General features: G+C 40.9%; 1 protein-coding gene across 2 annotated transcripts in view; it reads left to right on the top strand.

The window, feature by feature from the left end:
* The window catches only part of LOC139530547 (connector enhancer of kinase suppressor of ras 1-like), a 78,324-nt gene that overhangs the window by 42,250 nt on the left and 14,707 nt on the right, over positions 1 to 21,367 (top strand). For both annotated transcript variants that reach the window (XM_071327057.1, XM_071327056.1), the window contains 10 exons: positions 2,509 to 2,568; positions 5,178 to 5,246; positions 5,348 to 5,476; positions 7,106 to 7,206; positions 8,337 to 8,479; positions 9,240 to 9,391; positions 9,582 to 9,615; positions 9,783 to 9,958; positions 10,919 to 10,992; positions 15,588 to 15,659. In XM_071327057.1, the coding sequence (XP_071183158.1) occupies positions 2,509 to 2,568; positions 5,178 to 5,246; positions 5,348 to 5,476; positions 7,106 to 7,206; positions 8,337 to 8,479; positions 9,240 to 9,391; positions 9,582 to 9,615; positions 9,783 to 9,958; positions 10,919 to 10,992; positions 15,588 to 15,659 (1,010 nt within the window). The remainder of the gene's footprint in view (positions 1 to 2,508; positions 2,569 to 5,177; positions 5,247 to 5,347; positions 5,477 to 7,105; positions 7,207 to 8,336; positions 8,480 to 9,239; positions 9,392 to 9,581; positions 9,616 to 9,782; positions 9,959 to 10,918; positions 10,993 to 15,587; positions 15,660 to 21,367) is intronic.

The raw sequence follows: 21,367 nt of genomic DNA, 5'->3' as shown, positions 1-21,367 counted from the left end.
CCAAATATGTATATTTCAGTTTATTCCATATCTCACAATCACACAACTTTCACTTAGTACTACAGTAATCCCTCGTTTATCGCGGGGGTTACGTTCCGAAAATGACCCGCGATAAGTGAAATCCGCGAAATAGAAAACTTTTTTTTTTTTTACAATTAGCAACTATTACATGTATACAAATACAGTGACTCACGTGTAGGCCGTTTCGTCGACATTATGGGTTTAGGAGATGTTCGAAATTACAAGATAATTTGGCCAACTTAATGTAAATTTGCCAAGCTGTTTTATGTACGTACACATAACTGCACGAGACGACAAAATGATAGCACAATTCGTAGCATGTTTTGATACAAGAAGCGGGAGTGAGTTTTTAGCGAATCAGAATGCAGAGCACAATGCACCAAAAAAAAAAAAAAAATGCATTATGAAAATCCGCGAAATAGCGAATCCGCGATAAGTGAACCGCGAAGTGGCGAGGGATCACTGTATTCCCAAACACACTCGGTAATCTCCTCATTACCCCATGTGCATCGTCAATGATTCTCTCCTGTCATTACTTGCTGTGATCCATATGGATCATCAACGGTTCTCTTGCCGCTACCTGCTATACATATAAATAACACCCCGTATTCAAAAATACCTTGTTATTTTGTAGTGGCTGCAGACAACAAAGACATGTCTTCTAAATGCCTACAGACAGCTCTCAGCGGGGCTTTCCATGGTACCGTTACGCCCTTGCTCTAGTCTTCTCATACAACTAGTGAATAGTCTTCTCTCTATAAGACTATGTGTACCTTTTTATGCGTTACAGGCCTTGATTTAAAATATATATTATACAGATTCATATAAATTGACTTACTGAAATCAGTTGCCGTCCCTCAATTTTTCGCGGATGATGCGTTTCCTCCTGGGCAGCTCACAGTAAGGGTCTGTTCTGGGCGGGTCTCGTCTTTTGGTCAGGCGGGAATTTCCCTCAGACTTCAAAAAATGTGCCCCCGGTTTTCCTCGCAGACCCCCGCTGGAAAGCTCAGCAGGCAGAATCAATCATCCTGTTTGTTGACGCCAAATTGTTGTGGAAATTCTTACACAGGGACACTCAGTCAATCATCCTGTTTATTGTCAGCGTGCTAGAGAGGTTCCAATCAACTCAATGCACCATAGTACACACGTCTATCAGGAGCTCTGCCGGGGCAGTCCCAGCAGTTGTCTTATATACGGCTATACACAGACAAGTTATATTTGCATGATTTAGCATAATTAATTCATCATTACCGTTTGGTTTCATTCATGTGACCGACCAATACTGGTTCATAACATGTGACAGACCAATACCTCACGAGTCTTCTCTCTAAACTGAGACCTTGAAACAGATCTTTCGCTCTCAAAACAAGGTCTGGGCGTACTGCCAAATTGCAGCTGCTGATAGTGAGGATTCGTTCAGTCAGCCACTTGCATGAACACAGAAATTGGTTTTAAAATTCCCAATACAGCATCTTTCCCTTTCAAGACGATTTGATACGTATCTGATATGATACAGGAATGATCCGTTTTAGTTTTAAACAATTTGGTGCGATTCGGTTTGATTAGAGGAACGAATTGATGCAATTCGATGCACTAACATTTGTTGCACAAACGCATACACATCTCAAGAGGGTGTATAAAACAAATCCGATAGTAAGTGCCAAATAAAGTAACAGGGTTGATCGTAACAGGGCAACGCACTCGTATCTTAAACACTATGCAAAAGTTACTAATTTGGTGGAACGACCCAAATAATACCCAGGTCTGTTCAAGTCTCATCTGACCATCATTATCATCTCTCCCTTCATTTTCAGTAAACAAGAGCTGGGCCATGTTCATTAGGCACTAAACGTAAGAAAACATACTGAAAGAGGGAAGGACTACCTGAACATGTCCAATAAGAACCGCTTGTCTTCGTTTCTATTGCAAAACGTTTTGCTACGTTGTACGGGCTAATGAATACAACCCTGGAGTCTGAGGGACGCGGCGGTGGCCTTTCAGATTCAGATCTATTTTCAAATCTGCTCCAGTCAATAAGTCATTATTAGAGGCATGTCTGCAAGCCCCAGGAATCATGTGATGTGTGTTGATCGTGGCTGGGCCGTGCATGATCATGATCCACACGGCTCCCCTTAGCGTACCTGCGCAAATATCAAACAGGACCCCAAGGGAGACATGACATGACATACAGGCAGATCACTATGAATCAGTATGCACCTGTGCATACATTAGAGCTAGAGTAGAATGACATAGGATTGGAGGTTTGATTGCTGTGTGAGACGTTGAATGACATCGGCACTGCAGTACTAGAAGGTATTGTGTTGTTGTGGCAGGTTGATGGATGATGGGCGATTTTAACTGTAATACTGACATCAGATTAGCTGGGCACAGAACGCAGGGAGTTTCTCCTTATCTAGCTATCTTGTTTTTTTTCATTCTTTCTTTCTTTTTAATGTTTTTTACATGACCATGCTGTCTCCCTTCCAGGGCATTGAGATAACGTCCACTGGCTCCAGTAATCACTACATCACCGGCACCACCTCAGAGGTCAGACTCTTTATTCTCCTCTTCCCCCCTCTCAACCCCGTCCTTCAGAGCCCAATGCCATGGGCTCTTACCAAACATTGTCATATAAATGCACTTTACTTTAAACAAACCCCATAGGACTAATGGTTTGCGTTACCTTGACATTTAGACGGTCTGCTGTACTGTGTGGGTGGGCGGGTGTACAATCGGGTCTGAAATGACTGATACCATTGAAAAAGATGAGCAATACTGTATAATACTGTATAAAATAAATGATTCAAATACTGAGCTATATTGTATGCTAATAAAATTTGGAAATTATATACTTTTATGCTAATACAATTGCTAAGAGAAAGCGATTTTTGTTTAGCAAAATTGTTGACCACCACAAAGATTCCTATAAATCAAGTGGTCATACGTTTAGTATTTGATTCCACATTCCTAGCACAAAATGACTACATCAAGCTTGTGACTACAAACTTGTTGCATGCATTTGCAGTTCATTTTGATTGTGTTTCAGAATATTTTCTGCCCAATATTAAATACTTGGTAAATAATGTATTGTCATTTTGGAGTCAATTTTATTTTAAATAAGAATATGTTTCTAAACACTTCTACGTTTTAATGTGGATGCTACCAGGATTACAGATACCCCCAAGATAATAGCAGACATTCTAACCTCCCCTGTAATTGGTAATGGTATGAGGTTAGCATGTCTTGGGGGCATCTGTAATCATGGTAGCATCCACATTAATGTAGAAGTTTATTTACAATAAAATGTACTCTAAAATGACACAATACATTACCATTTATTTTTTATTGGGGACAAAATCATCTGAAACATAACCAAAACAAACTTCAAATACATCCAACAAGCTTGATTTAGTCATTGTGTGCTAGGAATATGGGACCAAATACTAAACTTTTGACAACATTTATTTACGGGAATCTTTAGGGGTGTCATTAGTTTTGACCCCTACTTTTTTGAGAAAAAAGTATTAACTGTTAAACAAAATCGCTTTCTCTGAGCAATTGTATTAGTATAATATCATTTCCCCCATTTTCTTGGTGCATACAATATAGCTCAGTATTTGAATTATTTATTTTTGCTCATCTTTATCAAGGGTGTCAGTAATTTAGTACCCGCCGTATACATTGTGTGTGTGTTTCTTTGTGTGCACTGTAGATTTCTAAATAACCATTAGTTAATCTAGCTAACATTAGTCTGCCATTCTGTAGAGGGACCGTTGCCAAGTGCAAGTACTCTGTTAAAACCACAAATATCAGTGGATTACCATGGTAGATAGAATCATCAGAAAACATGGACCTCATGGCATCGGCTGTAAGCCAGTATAATGATACCACTATTCACTATAAAGGCATAATGTTTATCACAGGCTGCTACAGTGGGAGGGTTGTTCACACCGCTCTCGTCAAAAGTAGTCCGCTATAGGGAATCTTGTGCCGTTTGGGATCCAATGTGGTTGTAACTAATCCTACTGCATTCGATACGTTATCTAGGTTGATTATTGGGGATTTAGTGTTGTGAAAGAGAACGCCGCTTTAATGGTCATTAGTGGAACGGCTCGCAAGTTAAGCATTTTGCCGTACGTGTGCGTGACAACTTGAATGGTCGTTCGTGAAATATCGAAGTGAAATGTCTTGCTTAATGATGATATTGACTGGTTGAAGCAGGTCACTTTTTGTGGCCAGGAGTTTTTCCCTGTCAGTTTAGGTGGTTCACATATGTACTCCGCCCTGACTTGGCTGTGTCTGTCTGCTATTACAGTACATGTACAGAGACCTGAATGGAATGGCTGCAATGATTGTGATAGGCGGTTGTTTTTTCCGAACTTACTTGAATGCGCTAATGGTACGTTTCTCTGGATAAGAGCATCTGCTAAATGATACAAATGCACATATAAAATAGAATTCTGATCATTCCTAGGTGATAGGTGGTGCGGCAGGTAGCCTAGTTGGACTAGTAACCGAAAGGTTGCCAGATCGAATCCCCGAGCTGACAATGTAAAGAAAAATCTGTCGTTCTGCCCCTGAACAAGGCAGTTTAACCCACTGTTCCTAGGCTGTCATTGAAAATAAGAATTTGTTCTTAACCGACTTGCCTAGTTAAATAAAATCAATAAATAGGTTGGGGGCTTGGCTATTTTATTACTCTCACAGTTAGATGAAGGCTTGCCAGGGAAAGGATCGAGGGAACCAAGCTTTAGTACAGGATGGTCTCTTCTCTGGGACAGCCTGGGATAGACATGTGTTTTTCCATGATGTCATGATCAGAATATAGACTGACTCCCCTGGCTACTGCTACTGGAGTCTATCTGAAGCACTCAGTGTGCATGTGCTGTTCTCTCTAGAATGCATACACAGTGCATGCACTTGTGCACGTACAGTATGCATGATTTAGTACACAAGCCCACTCAGGGTCAGAGGTTAAAAGTCTAAGTAAGCATTTCGCTGCTGTTTACGAAGCATGTGACCAAAAAAGATTTGATTTGATTACTCTTTTAAACCAATTAAGGTCAGACGTCAAATCCCGGCCATAATGTTACATCTGTCATACATCTATAGTAATGTGTGTTTGTGTGTTTTAATTATTGGCTTGTGTATTTCAGTCACCCGCTGAGATCTGTGAGAAGATACTGGCTGGGGACGAGGTGATCCAAGTCAATGACCAGATTGTGGTGAGTATTTTGTGTGCTTGTGTGGTTCCAAGTAACAAGTCTGGCCTAGCCAAGCACAACTTTATATGAACTCCAACTCCCATGGTGCTCTGCATTGTCAGGTTGGCTGGAGCAGGAAGAACCTAGTGAAGAAACTGAAGGAGAACCCCGGTGGGGTGACGCTGGTCCTCAAGAAGGTCCCTGTGTCACTGAGAAGCAAAGAGACAGCCCAACAGCCCCCCTCGCCACAGGTAGGCTGCTGGAGTTCAGTGGGAAGCATACATTACATACATACATACATTCACACACATTCACGAGGATGCACACACACACGTTTACACTCAGGCATGTACACACACCCACCCACCCACCAGCACCAGCACATACTCAACCAAGGAAACACATCCATTTAGACCTGTAGGCTTTCATAGAGCAGATTCCCTCTGGATAACCTCTGGTCACTTGGGTTTAACTGTTTGTTATCCCCGCCTTCATGCTCTCACCCTGCCGACTGTCTTGTCTCTGTCTATACAGAAAAACAAATCACGGACAAGTGCACACACACACACTTTTTTTCCCTCTCATACACACTCTTCTATCATGCACACACAGCTGACTACTCCGCCACCTCTCGTGACATGACTCAACGTGTTAAAGCCAGCCTGTGCTGTAGTCTGAACACTGAGACAGTGAGCCATGTCAGTCAGTCGTGTTTATTGACGCTTGCTCAGGGCCTATGTGTGTGTGTGCGATACTCCAAACATATAATTTTTATAATCCAATAATAATTATAAGCACATAAAACATTTTACTGGCATGGACAAATAATGGAATTCAGGTATTCAATTTGTCAAATGTAAAATAAAATAAAAAATTATCTTAGAATGCACTCCTATATAGATTTTCTTACTATATCAGGTATTATTATTCTTTTTTTTATATATATTGTGTTAAAATAAAGGTATATGTACCTAATTTGCATAAAACGCACCTGGTGTATTTGCATATATGAATATTAACATAAAGGGGTGGAGCAGGGCTGTAACCACCGACAACTTGTTCTCTCTACCCTACCTGCACTCAGCTGTGCTGTCTAGACTCCCTCATTAATTAGTGTTGTCACATTCTCTTGCATAATTTAACAAATGTGTCAATAGCACAATACCATTGGATTAAAAATCAACACGCTTGGCTCTAGATTATACCTATCGGAACATACTTTACATTGTTTGCGAGATCAGACGTAATATCACCGTAATCCGAGTGTTCATTTTCGGATGTTGCTTTCATTTCAGCGCATCTAATTAATGAACATTTCAAAATTCTAATCCACACTGTACACCCATCAAAATAGTTCTCTTTCTTGTCTTTCTTGTGATGTGTCTCGAGACAGTGCACTAAGTCCCCGATGAAGCTTTAGCATTCTTATAGATGCAACGGAAAGACAGTGTATTCCATTGAGCCCATTTCAGCCATTACCGGGGTGTGTTTGACAGGTCATTACAAACATTTCCACGGTCGTAAAGTGTGAAAAGGTCGCAGGAGTAAAATAAAATCAATTAATCCAGCGAGATGTAAATGAGAAGTGGATTTTGCACCCCTCAAACACAGGAAATATATGGCTGAAAAAGACAGATCCTCAGGTGGGCGGGGCAGGCGCGTTGCTTGTGTGTGAGTGGAGGCTGAAGACTAGGAGTTTATGTGGATGATAAAAGCTGACATTTGTCCTGTGGGCTCGGTCCACATGGCGCACTGTGGCTCAGCTCACGCACACACACACCGTATTAAAAGGAACTGAGCAGAGTTCACAACTTCACACCCTATCTCTTCATCTGAAGTGGGTGGGGGGGGGTTCACATTTTCTGCTGGCTGGTTTTCAGAAAGAGGAAGAAGAGGAGGAGGAGGAGGAAGAAGAAGAGGGCAACCAGAAACACTCCCTATTTGAGAGAGTAGCAACCTCAGTCAGGTCCCTGTCATTCAGGTGAGTACACACACACCAGACATGAATGCTTCAGTACTTCTTCTGTGTGTATGTATATATAGTGCTGAAATACTCCATTTTACACAACCATTTGAACATATTTTTTGTCTGACGTGTCGGCAACAGGCAGCATGATTCTGTAATAGACCAATGGCTGAGGTCATGTTGCAAATGCTATTAAGGCTGTCAAAGACTGTGTCAAAGACTGTGTCAAAGACCATTTAATATTTGCCCACCCACAGAATACTGGAAACCAACAAAGGCCTGTTGCGTTAGAGCAATACATTTATGTTGTGTCCTGTGCTACTGATTTCCTATGGGAGTGTAGATGAATTCTGACGACTGATGAGTTTTTGTTGAAATGATATATCCAAATTTAATGGCACTTTATTAAAGGGGAAGTTTACCTTAAAATGAAAGTTTGTCAGTTGCTTTCATAACCTCCACAATGGTCTTACATTGATATTAGTTCATATTCACCACCTCGAAAAAATACCCTAACTTCATGTGTTGCATTTGTATTTCCTGCTTCAGGGTTCTATATCAATGCTATAGTTTTTGGCCCCTCCCACTCTTTTGTGTGCGTGTGGTGCGGTGCGTGTGTGAGTTTCTAAACCCAGAGGCCCAACATCCCATGACTTCCGGGAAAGCTTGCGAAGCCGATTCTGCAGACCAGATTGGGGTTTGAGAAGTGAAACATTCTTTCTTAAGTTGTTAATTTTCTCAATCTAAAGGCTCGAATATAGGTTGTGCCAAGTAGCTGAACATGTTACTACGCCAACCTCGTGGAAGTGACAAACTGACACGTTTTCATTTTTCGTCAAGAACAATTTCATATCGAAAGGAGTGCCTTTTGATTCGATGGCCTGCACATGCGCAGTTCGACCATTACACCCGAGGATGTGTTTCTGCGCATGAGCTTAGTCGCCATGACATCAACTACATGCGCAATGTTGAATTTCTATTAGAAGCCGTTTCTACATATCTTCATTCTAAACCATCTTTGGTGTTAGTGTGACTAAGTGAGCTCCCTCTTCCCCTCCATCCCATGTGTGGTGTGCAGGGCTGACATAGTGTTGTGGATGGATAGTGTGAGTGTGGTAAAGTGTGACCCCTCTACCTGTATGTAGGGCTGCAGTTCAAGGGCCAGTGGATATCCAGCCCATGGGCCAGGAGAAGTCGGAGCTGTCCAGCGACAGGGGATTGGACGGCAGCCTGACATACAACTTATGTCCCAGGGGATCCCAGGGGGACATCTCATACCTGTCATCAGGTCGGAACCATAGACATGACCATAAATGGTAGAAGGGTTCCCACTTGATGCTGAAAGGTCAAAGTTGGCTAAATTGTAAACATTTACGAAAACAAAATGTAGCTTTTTGGTCTATATTTAAGGTTAGGCATACGATTAGCAGTGTAGTTAAGTTTAGGGTTAGGTTTAATATCCAATTTACAGAAGAGAAATTGTAGAACAACTAGCCTGGGCATCCGCCTTTGCAACTTGGCCAGACAGTGACGATCTGGTTGAACTTGTGCCGGGGCACATAGGCCAACATGATAAGCTTTAGAAGGAATAGCCGAACTGGCATTACAGTAAATGGTAATAATAGTTACTTTTATTGATTCCTTTTGTCATTTGAACAAGCGTCACTATTTATCGTTCAAGTAAGTATCAGAAATAAGTACAGTTTGAAGTGGTTATCAGACGACACCGCTTATCGCCATAACATGTTTCAGTAGATAGCCTACCAGGGCCCTGTTCAGTTACTCTCGGCATCCAAAACCAGTTGGTAACAAAAAAAAAGAAGAGAAAAACAGGGAAGAACATTGAAGAATTAAGCCAATAAAAGGAGGAATTTGTCCTTTTTGAAAACTTTTCAAAATATTTTTGCTACTGAACATGACACTAAATTCCAGCTAAAGTTAGACTGTTGGGGACAGAATGTTAGTTGTTGCTGTTAGTAGTGATCATAATTGTGCTGTGTTGTTGTATAAAAAGGGTTCTCACCTGTGTGTGCATGTGTGTGTCCTAGGAGAAGCCGAGGGTTTGGAGGGGTCCAGGTTCAGCCCCGGGCCGAACGGAAAGGGCTCTGCACCCTCCAGAAGTCCGTCCCCCCGGGTAATAGAACTAGGCAGAGCGAGCATCAGTTCCATCAGTTCCTGTCCTGAGATGGGCGGACACATGGTGAGAGAGAGACACACACTCCATTTTTTGGTGGTGGTTATGATGGCGATGAGGTTAGTTTCTGTAGTCGCTCTCTACATGTGATGTTTTAATGGGTTACATTTGAGCTTTTTGGAAAGACCAGTTGGATAGACAATTACGTTTTTTTTAGACTGAATTGAGGACAAGTTCTCTGCTGTTTTAATTTTAGGAGGATAAAGAACAAGAAATGGGGTCTACAAAAGGTAAGTTTGGGTTTTAAAAATCAGTTTTCCTTATTTATTTAGAGTACTTTACCTGTACTGTACTTATTTTCGCAGCAGGTACTTTGTGTTACCATAACTTTGACACCCTCTCCCGTTTAACCCCCACCCCACACACACACACACACCACCCCCCACCCCCCACCCAGGAACACGTAAAGCGATGAGCAGGCGGCGTGTGTCGTGCCGTGAGCTGAGTCGGCCTGAGTGTGACGGCTGGCTGTGGAAGAAGAGGAAGGAGAGCAGTGTGTTCATGACCCAGAAGTGGCAGCGCTTCTGGTTCGTCCTCAAGGGCCCCTCTCTCTATTGGTACACCAGTCAGCAGGTGAGGTCCTTTGTTTCATTTGTTATAAATATGAACTGTTCTATTAACTGTTTAATTGAATGTATTAACTGTTTTATTAGTTAGAACTATGTTACCAGTGCTAACCCAGTTGAGCCCCCCCCAACTCCCCACTCATCCCCCCTCAAAAAGGGTCAGGGGAAGAAAACACTTATACACAAACCTACACAATCATGTAAGGTGCTTTAATATTCCAGGACTTGATAATTGTTCAGGAGGGTGCATACAGAATTGTGTAGATTGTATGGTATTGTGTAGAATAGGTAGGATTGTCTGTCATGAAGAATATGTTGAGTCGTGGCAGCTTTATTCATAACATTTCTATGGAAAGGTTTCACTTCACTGAACATACCCCAAGTGAACACCGTCGTATAAGTTCGTTCATCTTATTGCGTTGACAGAGACAATGCACATGAATCGGCATTCTACGCCTCACGTCAATGTACAGTAAAAGTGCTTGTGTTAGCCATAAACGTTAATTTTCATCTGAAGTCCTTGGACAGGCTACAGCAGATAATAGACAATGTGCTATTATATCATATTATACACTGTATCTCATTGGCAGGTTTATGCACATAATGTGATGGAGGCCCAATAATAACATGGCTCAGATAGTTGCATTTATCACTATGACAGATGACTGATGGTATTATTGCATTTGGTTGTGGTTGCAAACGGTTCTGTTTTATCTAGCTCAACAGGTTTACACTGTGCAATGTGATTTGGCATTATCTGTATGTATTTTATGCCTGGTAATTGTGATAAGCATTGCCTCTTAGGAGGCAGTCCTTATCAAAATTGCCAATGCGCAAAATATGTTAGAAAATATGTTTCCTGGTTAAAGTGGACTGAACACTCATAGGGTTCATTGTGGAGTGACCAGGCTATCATGGCTGCAGTAGTTGTGTTTGATTAACCTATTTCTTTCTTTGTAATCGTCAGGAGGAGAAAGCGGAGGGCCTGGTTAAGATCTCCAGCTACAACATAGAGGGTGCAGGAGAACACAAGAGGAAGTAGTGAGTATTCATGTCGGATGGAGTGTCTAGTGTGATAAGACAAGTTATTTAGGTGCGGCAGGTAGCCTAGTGGTTAGAGCGTTGGGCCAGTAACCGAAAGGTTGCTAGATCGAATCTCCGAGCTGATGAGGTAAAAATCTGTCGTTCTGCCCCTGAACCAGGCAGTTAACCCACTGTTCCAAGGCTTTCATTGTAAATAATAATTTGTTCTTAACTGACTTGCCTAGTTAAATAAAAATAACATGTAGGATTCACTGTTTGATGGTACCTGACCTACTGGAGTCCCATCTGGGTGTATGAAATCAGGCGCAATGGAATCATCCTAAATTTGAAAGTCCCATCCATCTGACACTCCAGACAGCCGCAAATTAAATATTTTGAATATTATTTTAAACCAGATTTGGACTTAACCCTTATATTATTAGATTGCAATGCAAGCCCATTGTAATGTACATCAGCAAAAAAGGGAACTGCTATATACGTTTCCAAGAGTGCAGTATTTCCCCTATATTCATTTAGCTGCCGCTACTCCAAAAAATAAAATAAAAATATATTATTATTTTGTTGAAAATAATGTTCTGAATGGTAACTTTTTCAGTGTATAAGCAATTAAAACCAGATATAAAGTATGTAGTAAAGATAATGGAGCCACATATCTTTTTAAAGATCATCTTTGAAACTAACAATCACCAAAATAAACTTAGATAGTCCGGGAGAATCAAAAATGTCATGTCATGGGGCACACATTGATTTTGTTATGTTTGAGTCACTCGGATAGCATAAGAACATGGCATAAGCCATGGCAAAATTGGAGAATTGCAGCACATTAGCTTTAAAACAGCTACACTTTGTCTCTGCAGCAAAGAGTAGGGCCTCTAAAAATGTTGGTCAGAGGCAAACACTGAAATGTCATATCTACCGAAGGTAAAGGGAATCAATTTAGCAGACCTTCTTACTAATACCATTCTGTCAAAGTGGGAATAAGTAGTAACATCCCCCATCTCTTATTGTAGGGGTAGCTAGCTAGCTAACTTAGGGGTAGCTAGCGTAGTCATAACTTTTATTTTATTTATTTAACCTTTATTTAACCAGGAAGGGCTCATTGAGATTTAAAATCTCTTTTTCAAGAGCGTCCTGGCCAAGATAGGCAGCACCAAGTCATTACAAAAATTACAGACAGACAACATGAAAAACTACAAGTAATCTAGTAAAAACCATTGCATTCACAAGAGTATAACAAAATCAAAAACAGCAAATTAAAAACATTGACAGGTCAGGGAATCAGCCTCAAAATCATATTCATATTCAATCAAAATTCATATTTTTCTTTGGGGGGTAGATCAGCTGTCACGTTCCTGACCTTATTTCCCTTGTTTTTGTATTTATTTAGTATGGTCAGGGCGTGTGTTGGGGTGGGTTGTCTATGTGTGTTTTCTATGTTGGGATTTTGAGTTCGGCCTGGTATGATTCTCAATCAGAGGCAGCTGTCAATCGTTGTCCCTGATTGAGAATCATATTTAGGCAGCTGGGGTTTCACGTTTTGGTTTGTGGGTGTTTGTTTCCTGTGTCAGTGTTTGTGCCACACGGGACTGTTACTGTATGTTCGTTTGTTATTTTGTATCGTGTATTGTTTTCGTGTACATTAAATATCATGGAAACTTACCACTCTGCAAATTGGTCCTCCGATCCTTCTCGCCTCTCCTCGTCCGATGAGGAGGACGAAATAGACTGCCGTTACATCAGCTTTAATATTGCAGATATATTGTAGCTTCCATCAATGTAATTGTCTGTATAATTTCCAATCCCCCATTTATATTTTTTGTAAATACATTGTACATGTATTTAGATGCATTATACATATTTTATTTTCCAATATATTTTCCTTTTATGTTCCCCTAAACCTACCACCCCTCCCCTAATTGGAGTAAACTAATGGACAACAGCACTTAGTATGTATAACCTGGAAGTAGAAGCCTATGTATATTTTACGGACACAATATATTTTACAATAGTTACCTTTTTAAAATGTATTTTTATGCCATCCTTCACTTACCCTCAACCCATCCCATCCCATCTATTTCTGAAGACCATCCAGTTTTGATGTCTATTTTCCACATATTTTTCAAATGTGCTGTGATGTTTCACAAAAGTTCTGAGCCTTTTTCTAGTCTCGTAGTTTCTACATATAGTAAATTTAAAGATAATGCTTTTAGCAAAAATGTTTATATTATTGATCAATTGACTAAAACTTTTCAAATCACCCAGCAGTAACCCTAACCCTAAACAAATTATCGAATGGTTGTCTCGTCGCAGAAAAATCTGCAGAGCTAGGATGGTTGTATCTCCCATATACCGTGCATATGGAAAGTAGTCAGACCCCTTCTCTTTTTCCACATTTTGTTGCGTTACAGCCGTATTCTAATCCTCATCAATCTACACACAATACCCCATAATGACAAAGTGAAAAGAGATTTTTTGAAAATTTTTGCAAATGTATTAAAAAACAGAAATACCTTATTTACATAAGTATTCAGACCATTTGCTATGAGACTTGAAATTTGAGCTCAGGTGTGTCCTGTTTCCATTGCTCATCCTTGATATGTTTCTACAACTTGATTGTAGTCCACCTATGGTAAATTCAATTGATTGGACATGATTTGAAAAGGTCCCACAGTTGACAGTGCATGTCAGAGATAAAACCAAGCCATGAGGTCGAAGGAATTCTCCGTAGAGCTCAGAGACAGAACCTGATGGTCACGCTGACAGCTCCAGAGTTCCTCTGTGGAGATGGGAGAAACTTTCAGAAGAACAACCATCTCTGCAGCACTACACCAATCAGGCCTTTATGGTAGAGTAGCCAGACAGAAGACACTCCTCAGTAAAAGGCACATGACAGCCCGCTTGGAGTTTGCCAAATGGCACCTAAAGGTCTCCCAGACCATGTGAAAGAAGATTCTCTGGTCTGATGAAACCAAAATGGAACTCTTTGGCCTGAATGCCAATCGTCACGTCTGGAGGAAACCTGGCACCATTCCTACGGTGAAGCATAGTAGTGGCAGCATCATGCTATGGGGATGTTTTTCAGCGGCAGGGAGACTAGTCAGGATTGAGGGAAAGATGAATGGAGCAAAGTTAAGAGATCCTTGATGAAAACCTGCTCCAGAGTGATCAGGACCTCAGACTGTGGCGAAGGTTCACCTTCCAACAGGACAATGACCCTAAGCAGACAGCCAAGACAACGCAGGAATTGCTTCGGGACAAGTCTCTGAATGTCCTTGAGTGGCCCAGCCAGAGCCCGGACTTGAACCCGATTTTAACATTTCTGGAGAGACCTGAAAATAGCTGTGCAGCGATGCTCCCCATCCAACCTGACAGATTGAGAGAATCTGCAGAGAAGAATGGGAGAAACTCCCCAAATACAGGTGTGCCAAGCTTGTAGCGTCATACCCAAGAAAACTCAAGGCTGTAATCACTGCCAAAGGTGCTTCAACAAAGTACTGTACTGAGTAAAGGGTCTGAATACTTATGTAAATGTGATATTTCTGTTTTTCTTTTTTTGTAAATTTGCAAAAAATTCTAAACCTGTTTTTACTTTGTCATTATGGGGTATTGTGTGTAGATTAATGAAGGGAATAAACTATTGAATCCATTTTAGAATAAGGATGTAACATAACAAAATGTGGAAAAAGTCAAGGGGTCTGAATACTTTTCGAATGCACTGTATATACCGTTCTATTGGTTGCAAGAATTATGTATCATAATATAAATTGGAAAATTATAAGTTTTGAATCCGACGTTGTTTTGTGTATCGGCTCATAAATTAAATTAAACTGAAATACAACCAACTTTCTATGTCTTGTCTTTAAAAACTGGGATATTTTGGAGATGATTTCATTTTCAAATAACCGAAAGTGAGATGTTGTAATCTGAATAAAGGGAAAAGACCATTCTTGAACAAGGGGTGAGACATTCTTACTAATTTGCTAGAGAACCAGTTTGGCTTTAAGTATGACTTTCGAATGACTGACGCCTTTAGTGAGAGGTCTAATGTTTTAATATTTAATCATTTCTACCCTCCAAATTCATATAAATGATATAAATAGGCCTCTTCAATTTTGTCTGGTTTTCCATTCCAAATAAAATAGAATATTTTTTGCTCATATAATTTAAAAAAACATTTTGCTAGGTGTAGGCAAGGCCATAAGCAAATAGGTAAACTGGGATATGACTAAAGAGTTAATCAGGGTGATTTTTCCACAAGTATGTTCCTTTCCATGGTAGCAAGATCTTGTCTATTTTTGCAGATTTTCGATAAAAATGTATTGTAGTGAACTTATTATTTTTATTTCAAGTTATGAATACCGAGTATGTCCACATCACCGTCAGACCATTTTATTGGTAAGCAACATGGTAATGTAAAACATTTTTTAGGGGGCGATCCAATACGTAATATAGTACACTCATCATAATTTGGTTGTAATCCAGAGAGGTTAGAAAAAGTATCTAGATCCTCTGAGGCTGTGGACCCGTAACTTAATTATAATTTCTCTCGCTCTCTCCCTCTGTTTCTCTACCTCTCGCTCTCCTTCTCCCAGTGTCTTCCAAATGTGCCACCAGCGCTTCCAGACTTTCTTCTTCGCCGCCGAGAACGTCAATGACATGACCAAGTAAGTGACAGATTATGAACACACACACAGTGTGCTAATACACACACACACACACGTGCGCACATACACACTAGGGATGGGCACGATTAATTCGAATATCGAAACGGATGCTAGTATTCGATTGCTTGCGAGAGTATTAATTCTTTAGGAAAAACAAGGCAACAGTAAACACACCGTCGCCCACGAATGATGCAGCCCCCCCATGCTAACAAGTTCATGGGAAAAACCATAGCAAATGCTAGCTTAAATGCTCATGAGCGCATGCAAACATTTTATACAGTCTCTGACATCAATTATTTCCCAACTCATAAAGTTATAAAAGTAACTCGAAAATGCTACTCACAGTTTGCCTCGCGCACAAAACATATATTAGACAGCAAGGCTCTTGATCCAGGAAGGGATTCTCTGCTCTTACTAATAAGCTTGATTTTGCGAGAAGCTAACCACTTAGCTAGCTAGATAACTAGCTACTAAATTAGCAAACCAAATGCACAACTGCAGAGCATTTAGGACATTTCTGTGAGCTCCAAAAGTATTGGGACAGTGACACATTTGTTTGTTGTTTTGGCTCTGTACTCCAGCACTGTGAATTTGAAATGATACGATGACGTTAAAGTACAGACTGACAGCTTTAATTTGAAGGTATTTTCATCCACGTCGGGTGTTACAGACGCACAAATATCATACCCCGAAGACATGCTAACTTCTCACCATTTCAATAACGGTGGAGGTTAGCATTCTTCGGGGACGGGGGTATGATTTTTGTGTGTCCTTAACTTTCTCACACATTATTCACGGTTCATTGAGGATTATCTGTAATTATTCTAGCATCCACATTAATGTGCATTTAGAAACATATATTCTATTCTTATTTACAATAAAAGTGACTCCAAAATTACACAATACATTAATTACCATTTAATTTCTATTGGGCACAAAATAATCTGAAACACAACCAAAACAAACATAAAATGCATCCAACAAGTTTGTAGAGTCACAAGCTTGATGTAATCATTGCATGCTAAGAATATGGGACCAAATATTTAACTTTTTACTACTTTAATAAACATAAGTGTATTTGTCCCAATAATTTTGGTCTACTAAAATGGGGGGGGGGGGGGGACTAGGTACAAAAAGTGCTGTAATTTCTAAATGGTTCACACCATATGGTTGAAAATACCCCAAAATGAAAGCTGACAGGCTAAAGCTTCACTTTAACATCGTAGTCATTGTATCATTTCAAATCCAAAGTGCTAGAGTACAGAGCAAAAACTAAAAATGTCACTGTCCCAATACTTTTGGAGCTCACTGTATAAGATATCTAGCTGGCAAACATTTACCTGTCAATTCCATACTGTAGCTAGATCACCTGGTGCGTGCTGCAGAACAGTGAGTGACTTAAGGCTCCGGTCTCTTGTCATTGTGTGCTTGTGAACGTGACTGGGGACTACAGGTAAGTTTTATAATAAAAAATGTGACCGGTGAAATGCTTTATCTCTTAACGTATTGCACAAGCTGACTGCAGCCTTCCAACAGTCTTGAAGGAGTTCCCACATATGCTGAGTACTTGTTGGCTGCTTTTCCTTCACTCCGCGGTCCAACTCATCCCAAACCATCTCAATTGGGTTGAAGTCAGGTGATTGTGGGGGCCAGGTCATCTGATGCAGTCATCCATCACTCTCCTTGGTCAAATAGCCCTTACACAACAAGTACTCAGCATATGTGGGAACTCCTTCAAGCTTGTTGGAAAAGCAATACAGGTGAAGCTGGTTGAGAGAATGCCATGAGTGTGCAAAGCTGTCATCAAGGCAAAGGGTCGCTACTTTGAAGAATCCAAACATTTTGTTTAACACTTTTTTGGTTACTACATGATTCCGTATGTGTTATTTCATAGTTTTGATGTCTTCACTATTATTCTATAATGTAGAAAATAGTACAAATAAAGAAAAATCCTTAAATGAGTAGGTGTGTCCAAACTTCTGACTGGTACTGTATGTGTGATATTAGTTTTGATTTAGAATGGACCATTATCATGCACCTGTCTAGGAACAGGGGCATGGGGAAGAAAATACATGTCATCTATGTACTTAAATAGCGAATGGAGGACGCTTACCCATTATTAATTTTCATGCCAGCCAGGTAGGCTATACTACTGTTGTAAAGCAAAGCAATGTGCTTTATATTAGGAAATAGGGCTGGGCGATATGATGATATATATCGTGTAACGATAGAAAAACGTCTATTGTTTCATATTATGCTCTATCGTTTATTTCGTTGTGTCGCAAGTCACACTCTTTACGGCAATATGTTTCGTCAATTGGACGGCTCTTTGCGTTCTTTGCAACACAAACAAACATGGAGGAGAGAGAACGTGACACAGATCACGGAGACACTGAGCTCGTACGTAAAATAGGGGCTACTTCAGCCGCATGGACGTGGTTTGGGTATGAAAAGTCTGACACGGACCAGAAAACCGCCCTCTGCAAAATATGCCGCAGGCCGGTCCCGACAACAGGCTCAAACACCACAAATCTAGTTTCCACTTACGCAAGAATCATGTGGAACAGTACGGGGAGTCTACGGATGAGACCCAAAAAAGTAAAACCGAGTGCTCAAAACAAACCCCCGACTCAGACGTTGCAAGAGGCTTTTGCCCACGGCACGCCATATGGCAAAGAATCACGAAGTTGGAAGGAGATAACAGCTGCCATTACAACTTACATCTGCAAAGACATGGCCCCAATTTACACGGTCGAGAAACGGGGGTTTCTTGAGTTGGTGCTAACATTCGACCCAAGGTACCATATGCAAATTGATATGTGACACATATTAATACCAAAATAACATGCAAAACAGGCAAGCACCCAAAAATATATTTATATTTTAGGCCTATATTTATTTTGTTTGCAACTGTAGTTGAAGTGTTTCTATTTACCTTTTAAAGATTTCATACATTTATATTTTGTTAAAATGCTTAATTGAAAATTTGCACAAAGGTTCTAAATAAAAGGAGAAATAATCAAATATGAATAAGTACCTTTTATTTGTTGAGTATAATTCAAAAAAAGAAACATCGCTTTTTCAGGGCCCTGTCTTTCAAAGATAATTCGTAAAAATCCAAATAACTTCACAGATCTTTATTGTAAAGGGTTTTAACACTGTTTCCCATGCTTGTTCAATGAACCATAAACAATTAATGAATATACACCTGTGGAACGGTCATTAAGACACTAACAGCTTACAGACGTAGGCAATTAAGGTCACAGTTATGAAAACTTAGGACACTAAAGAGGCCTTTCTACTGACTCTAAAAAACACAAAAAGAAAAATGCCCAGGAAAGATGACCTGCTCATCTGCGTGAATGTGCCTTAGGCATGCTGCAAGGAGGCATGAGGACTGCAGATGTGGCCAGGGCAATGAATGGAAATGTCCATACTGTAAGACGCCTAAGACGGCGCTACAGGGAGACAGGATGGACAGCTGATCATCCTCGCAGTGGCAGACCACGTGTAACAGCACCTGCACAGGATCAGTATATCCGAACATCACACCTGCGGGACAGGTACAGGATGGCAACAACAACAACTGCCCGAGTTACACCAGGAATGCACAATCCCTCCATCAGTGCTCAGACTGTCCGCAATAGGCTGAGAGGCTGGACTGAGGGCTTGTAGGCCTGTTGTTAGACAGGTCCTCACAAGACATCACTGGCAACAACGTCGCCTATGCGAGCACAAAAAGTGCTCTTCACTGATGAGTCGCAGTTTTGTCTCACCAGGGGTGATGGTCGGATTCGCATTTAACGTCGAAGGAATGAACGTCACATCGAGGCCTGTACTCTGGTGCGGGATAGATTTGGAGGTGGAGGGTCCGTCATGGTCTGGGGCAGTGTGTCACAGCATCATCGGACTGAGCTTGTTGTCATTGCAGGCAATTTCAACACTGTGCGTTCCTCCTCCCTCATGTGGTACCCTTCCTGCAGGCTCATCCTGACATGACCCTCCAGCATGACAATGCCACCAGCCATACTGCTCATTCTGTGTGTGATTTCCTGCAAGACAGGAATGTCAGTGTTCTGCCATGGCCAGCGAAGAGCCCGGTTCTCAATCCCATTAAGCATGTCTGGGACCTGTTGGATCCGAGGGTGAGGGCTAGGGCCATTCCCCCCAGAAATGTCCAGGAACTTGCAGGTGCCTTGTTGTAAGAGTGGAGTAACATCTCACAGCAAGAACTGGCAAATCTGGTGCAGTCCATGAGGAGGAGATGCACTGCAGTACTTAATGCAGCTGGTGGCCACACCAGATACTGACCCCCCCCCTTTTGTTCAGGGACACATTATTCAATTTCTGTTAGTCACATGTCTGTGGAACTTGTTCAGTTTGTTTCAGTTGTTGAATTTTGTGATGTTCATACAAATATTTACACATGTTAAGTTTGCTGAAAATAAACTCAGTTGACAGTGAGAGGACGTTTCTTTTTTTTAGTAGGCCTAGCCTGTAGAAAGCTGATGGTATCCACCTATTTTCAATAGAGGCCAATTCTAAACAGGAACATTATGATGGCATGGGTTGTTTGATACCACTTCCACTCCCCTATAATCGCTGCTGTGTGACAGAATCAACAATAGATTGAATCTCTCCATCCCACTCACTAAGTCTTGCTCTGAAACATTACACCGCTGTTATCCCTGTCTCTGCCACGGTCTGGTGCTGTCTCTCTCGCGCACACACACACAAGCTTAAAGCAGAGCCTTGATCTCTCAGACCACACGTGGTTTGATCACAGGCAGGTAAGGTAAAGCGAGGTATGAGTACTGACTTCTGAGCAAATACAATAGTCTTCGCTGCCACCTAGTGGTTTGTTAGTACTACAGAAATAGGCAGAGAATTACATCCGTTTTTTTTTTGTTCCAGTTTAAAATAAAGACTTGTGGGCATAAGCTGAATTTTCTTTTCTGAAATGATCACAGTGGGGTAGTTGGTTGCTTGGAGGAAGTTCATAGTGCATAACTACATAAAAACAACTGTTTTCCCAGTACCTGCCTGCTTAGCCTCACGGTCATTCGTTCAACATGTGGTCTTTTTCGGAACTCTTCCCTCCAGTGTTTTCTCCGCGTTTCTAATGAGTGCTAATTGCTGCTTGATGGCCCGCGTCCGTATTTATAAAGTGTCTCAAAGTAGGAGTACCGATCTAGGATCAGCTTCCCCCCCGTCTGTGTGTTCATATTCAATATGATCTAAAAAGCTCCTCTTCATTTATTTTTCTTACAGTACATCCACGTACATTTGAAGTCGTAAGTTTTACATGCACCTGGTTGTAGTCATTAAAACTCAATTTTCAACCACTCCACAAATTTCTTGTTAACAAACTATAGTTTTGGCAATTCGGTTAGGACATCTACTTTGTGCATGACACAAGTCATTTTTCCAACAATAGTTTACAGACAGATTATTTCACTTATAATTCACTGTATCACAATTCCAGTCAGTCAGAAGTTTACATACAGTAAGTTGACTGTGCCTTTGAACAGCTTGGAAAATTCCAGAAAATGATGTCATGGCTTTAGAAGCTTCTGATAGGCTAATTGACATAATTTCAGTCAATCGGAGGTGTACCTGTGGATGTATTTCAAGGCCTACCTTCAAACTCAGTCCCTCTTTGCTTGACATCATGGGGAAATCAGCCAAGACCTCAGAAAAAACAATTG

The sequence above is a fragment of the Salvelinus alpinus genome, chromosome 9 (genome assembly GCF_045679555.1).
Source record: "Salvelinus alpinus chromosome 9, SLU_Salpinus.1, whole genome shotgun sequence".
NCBI classification, from domain to species: Eukaryota; Metazoa; Chordata; class Actinopteri; order Salmoniformes; family Salmonidae; genus Salvelinus; species Salvelinus alpinus.
This window is presented reverse-complemented; position numbering and strand designations above follow the sequence as displayed.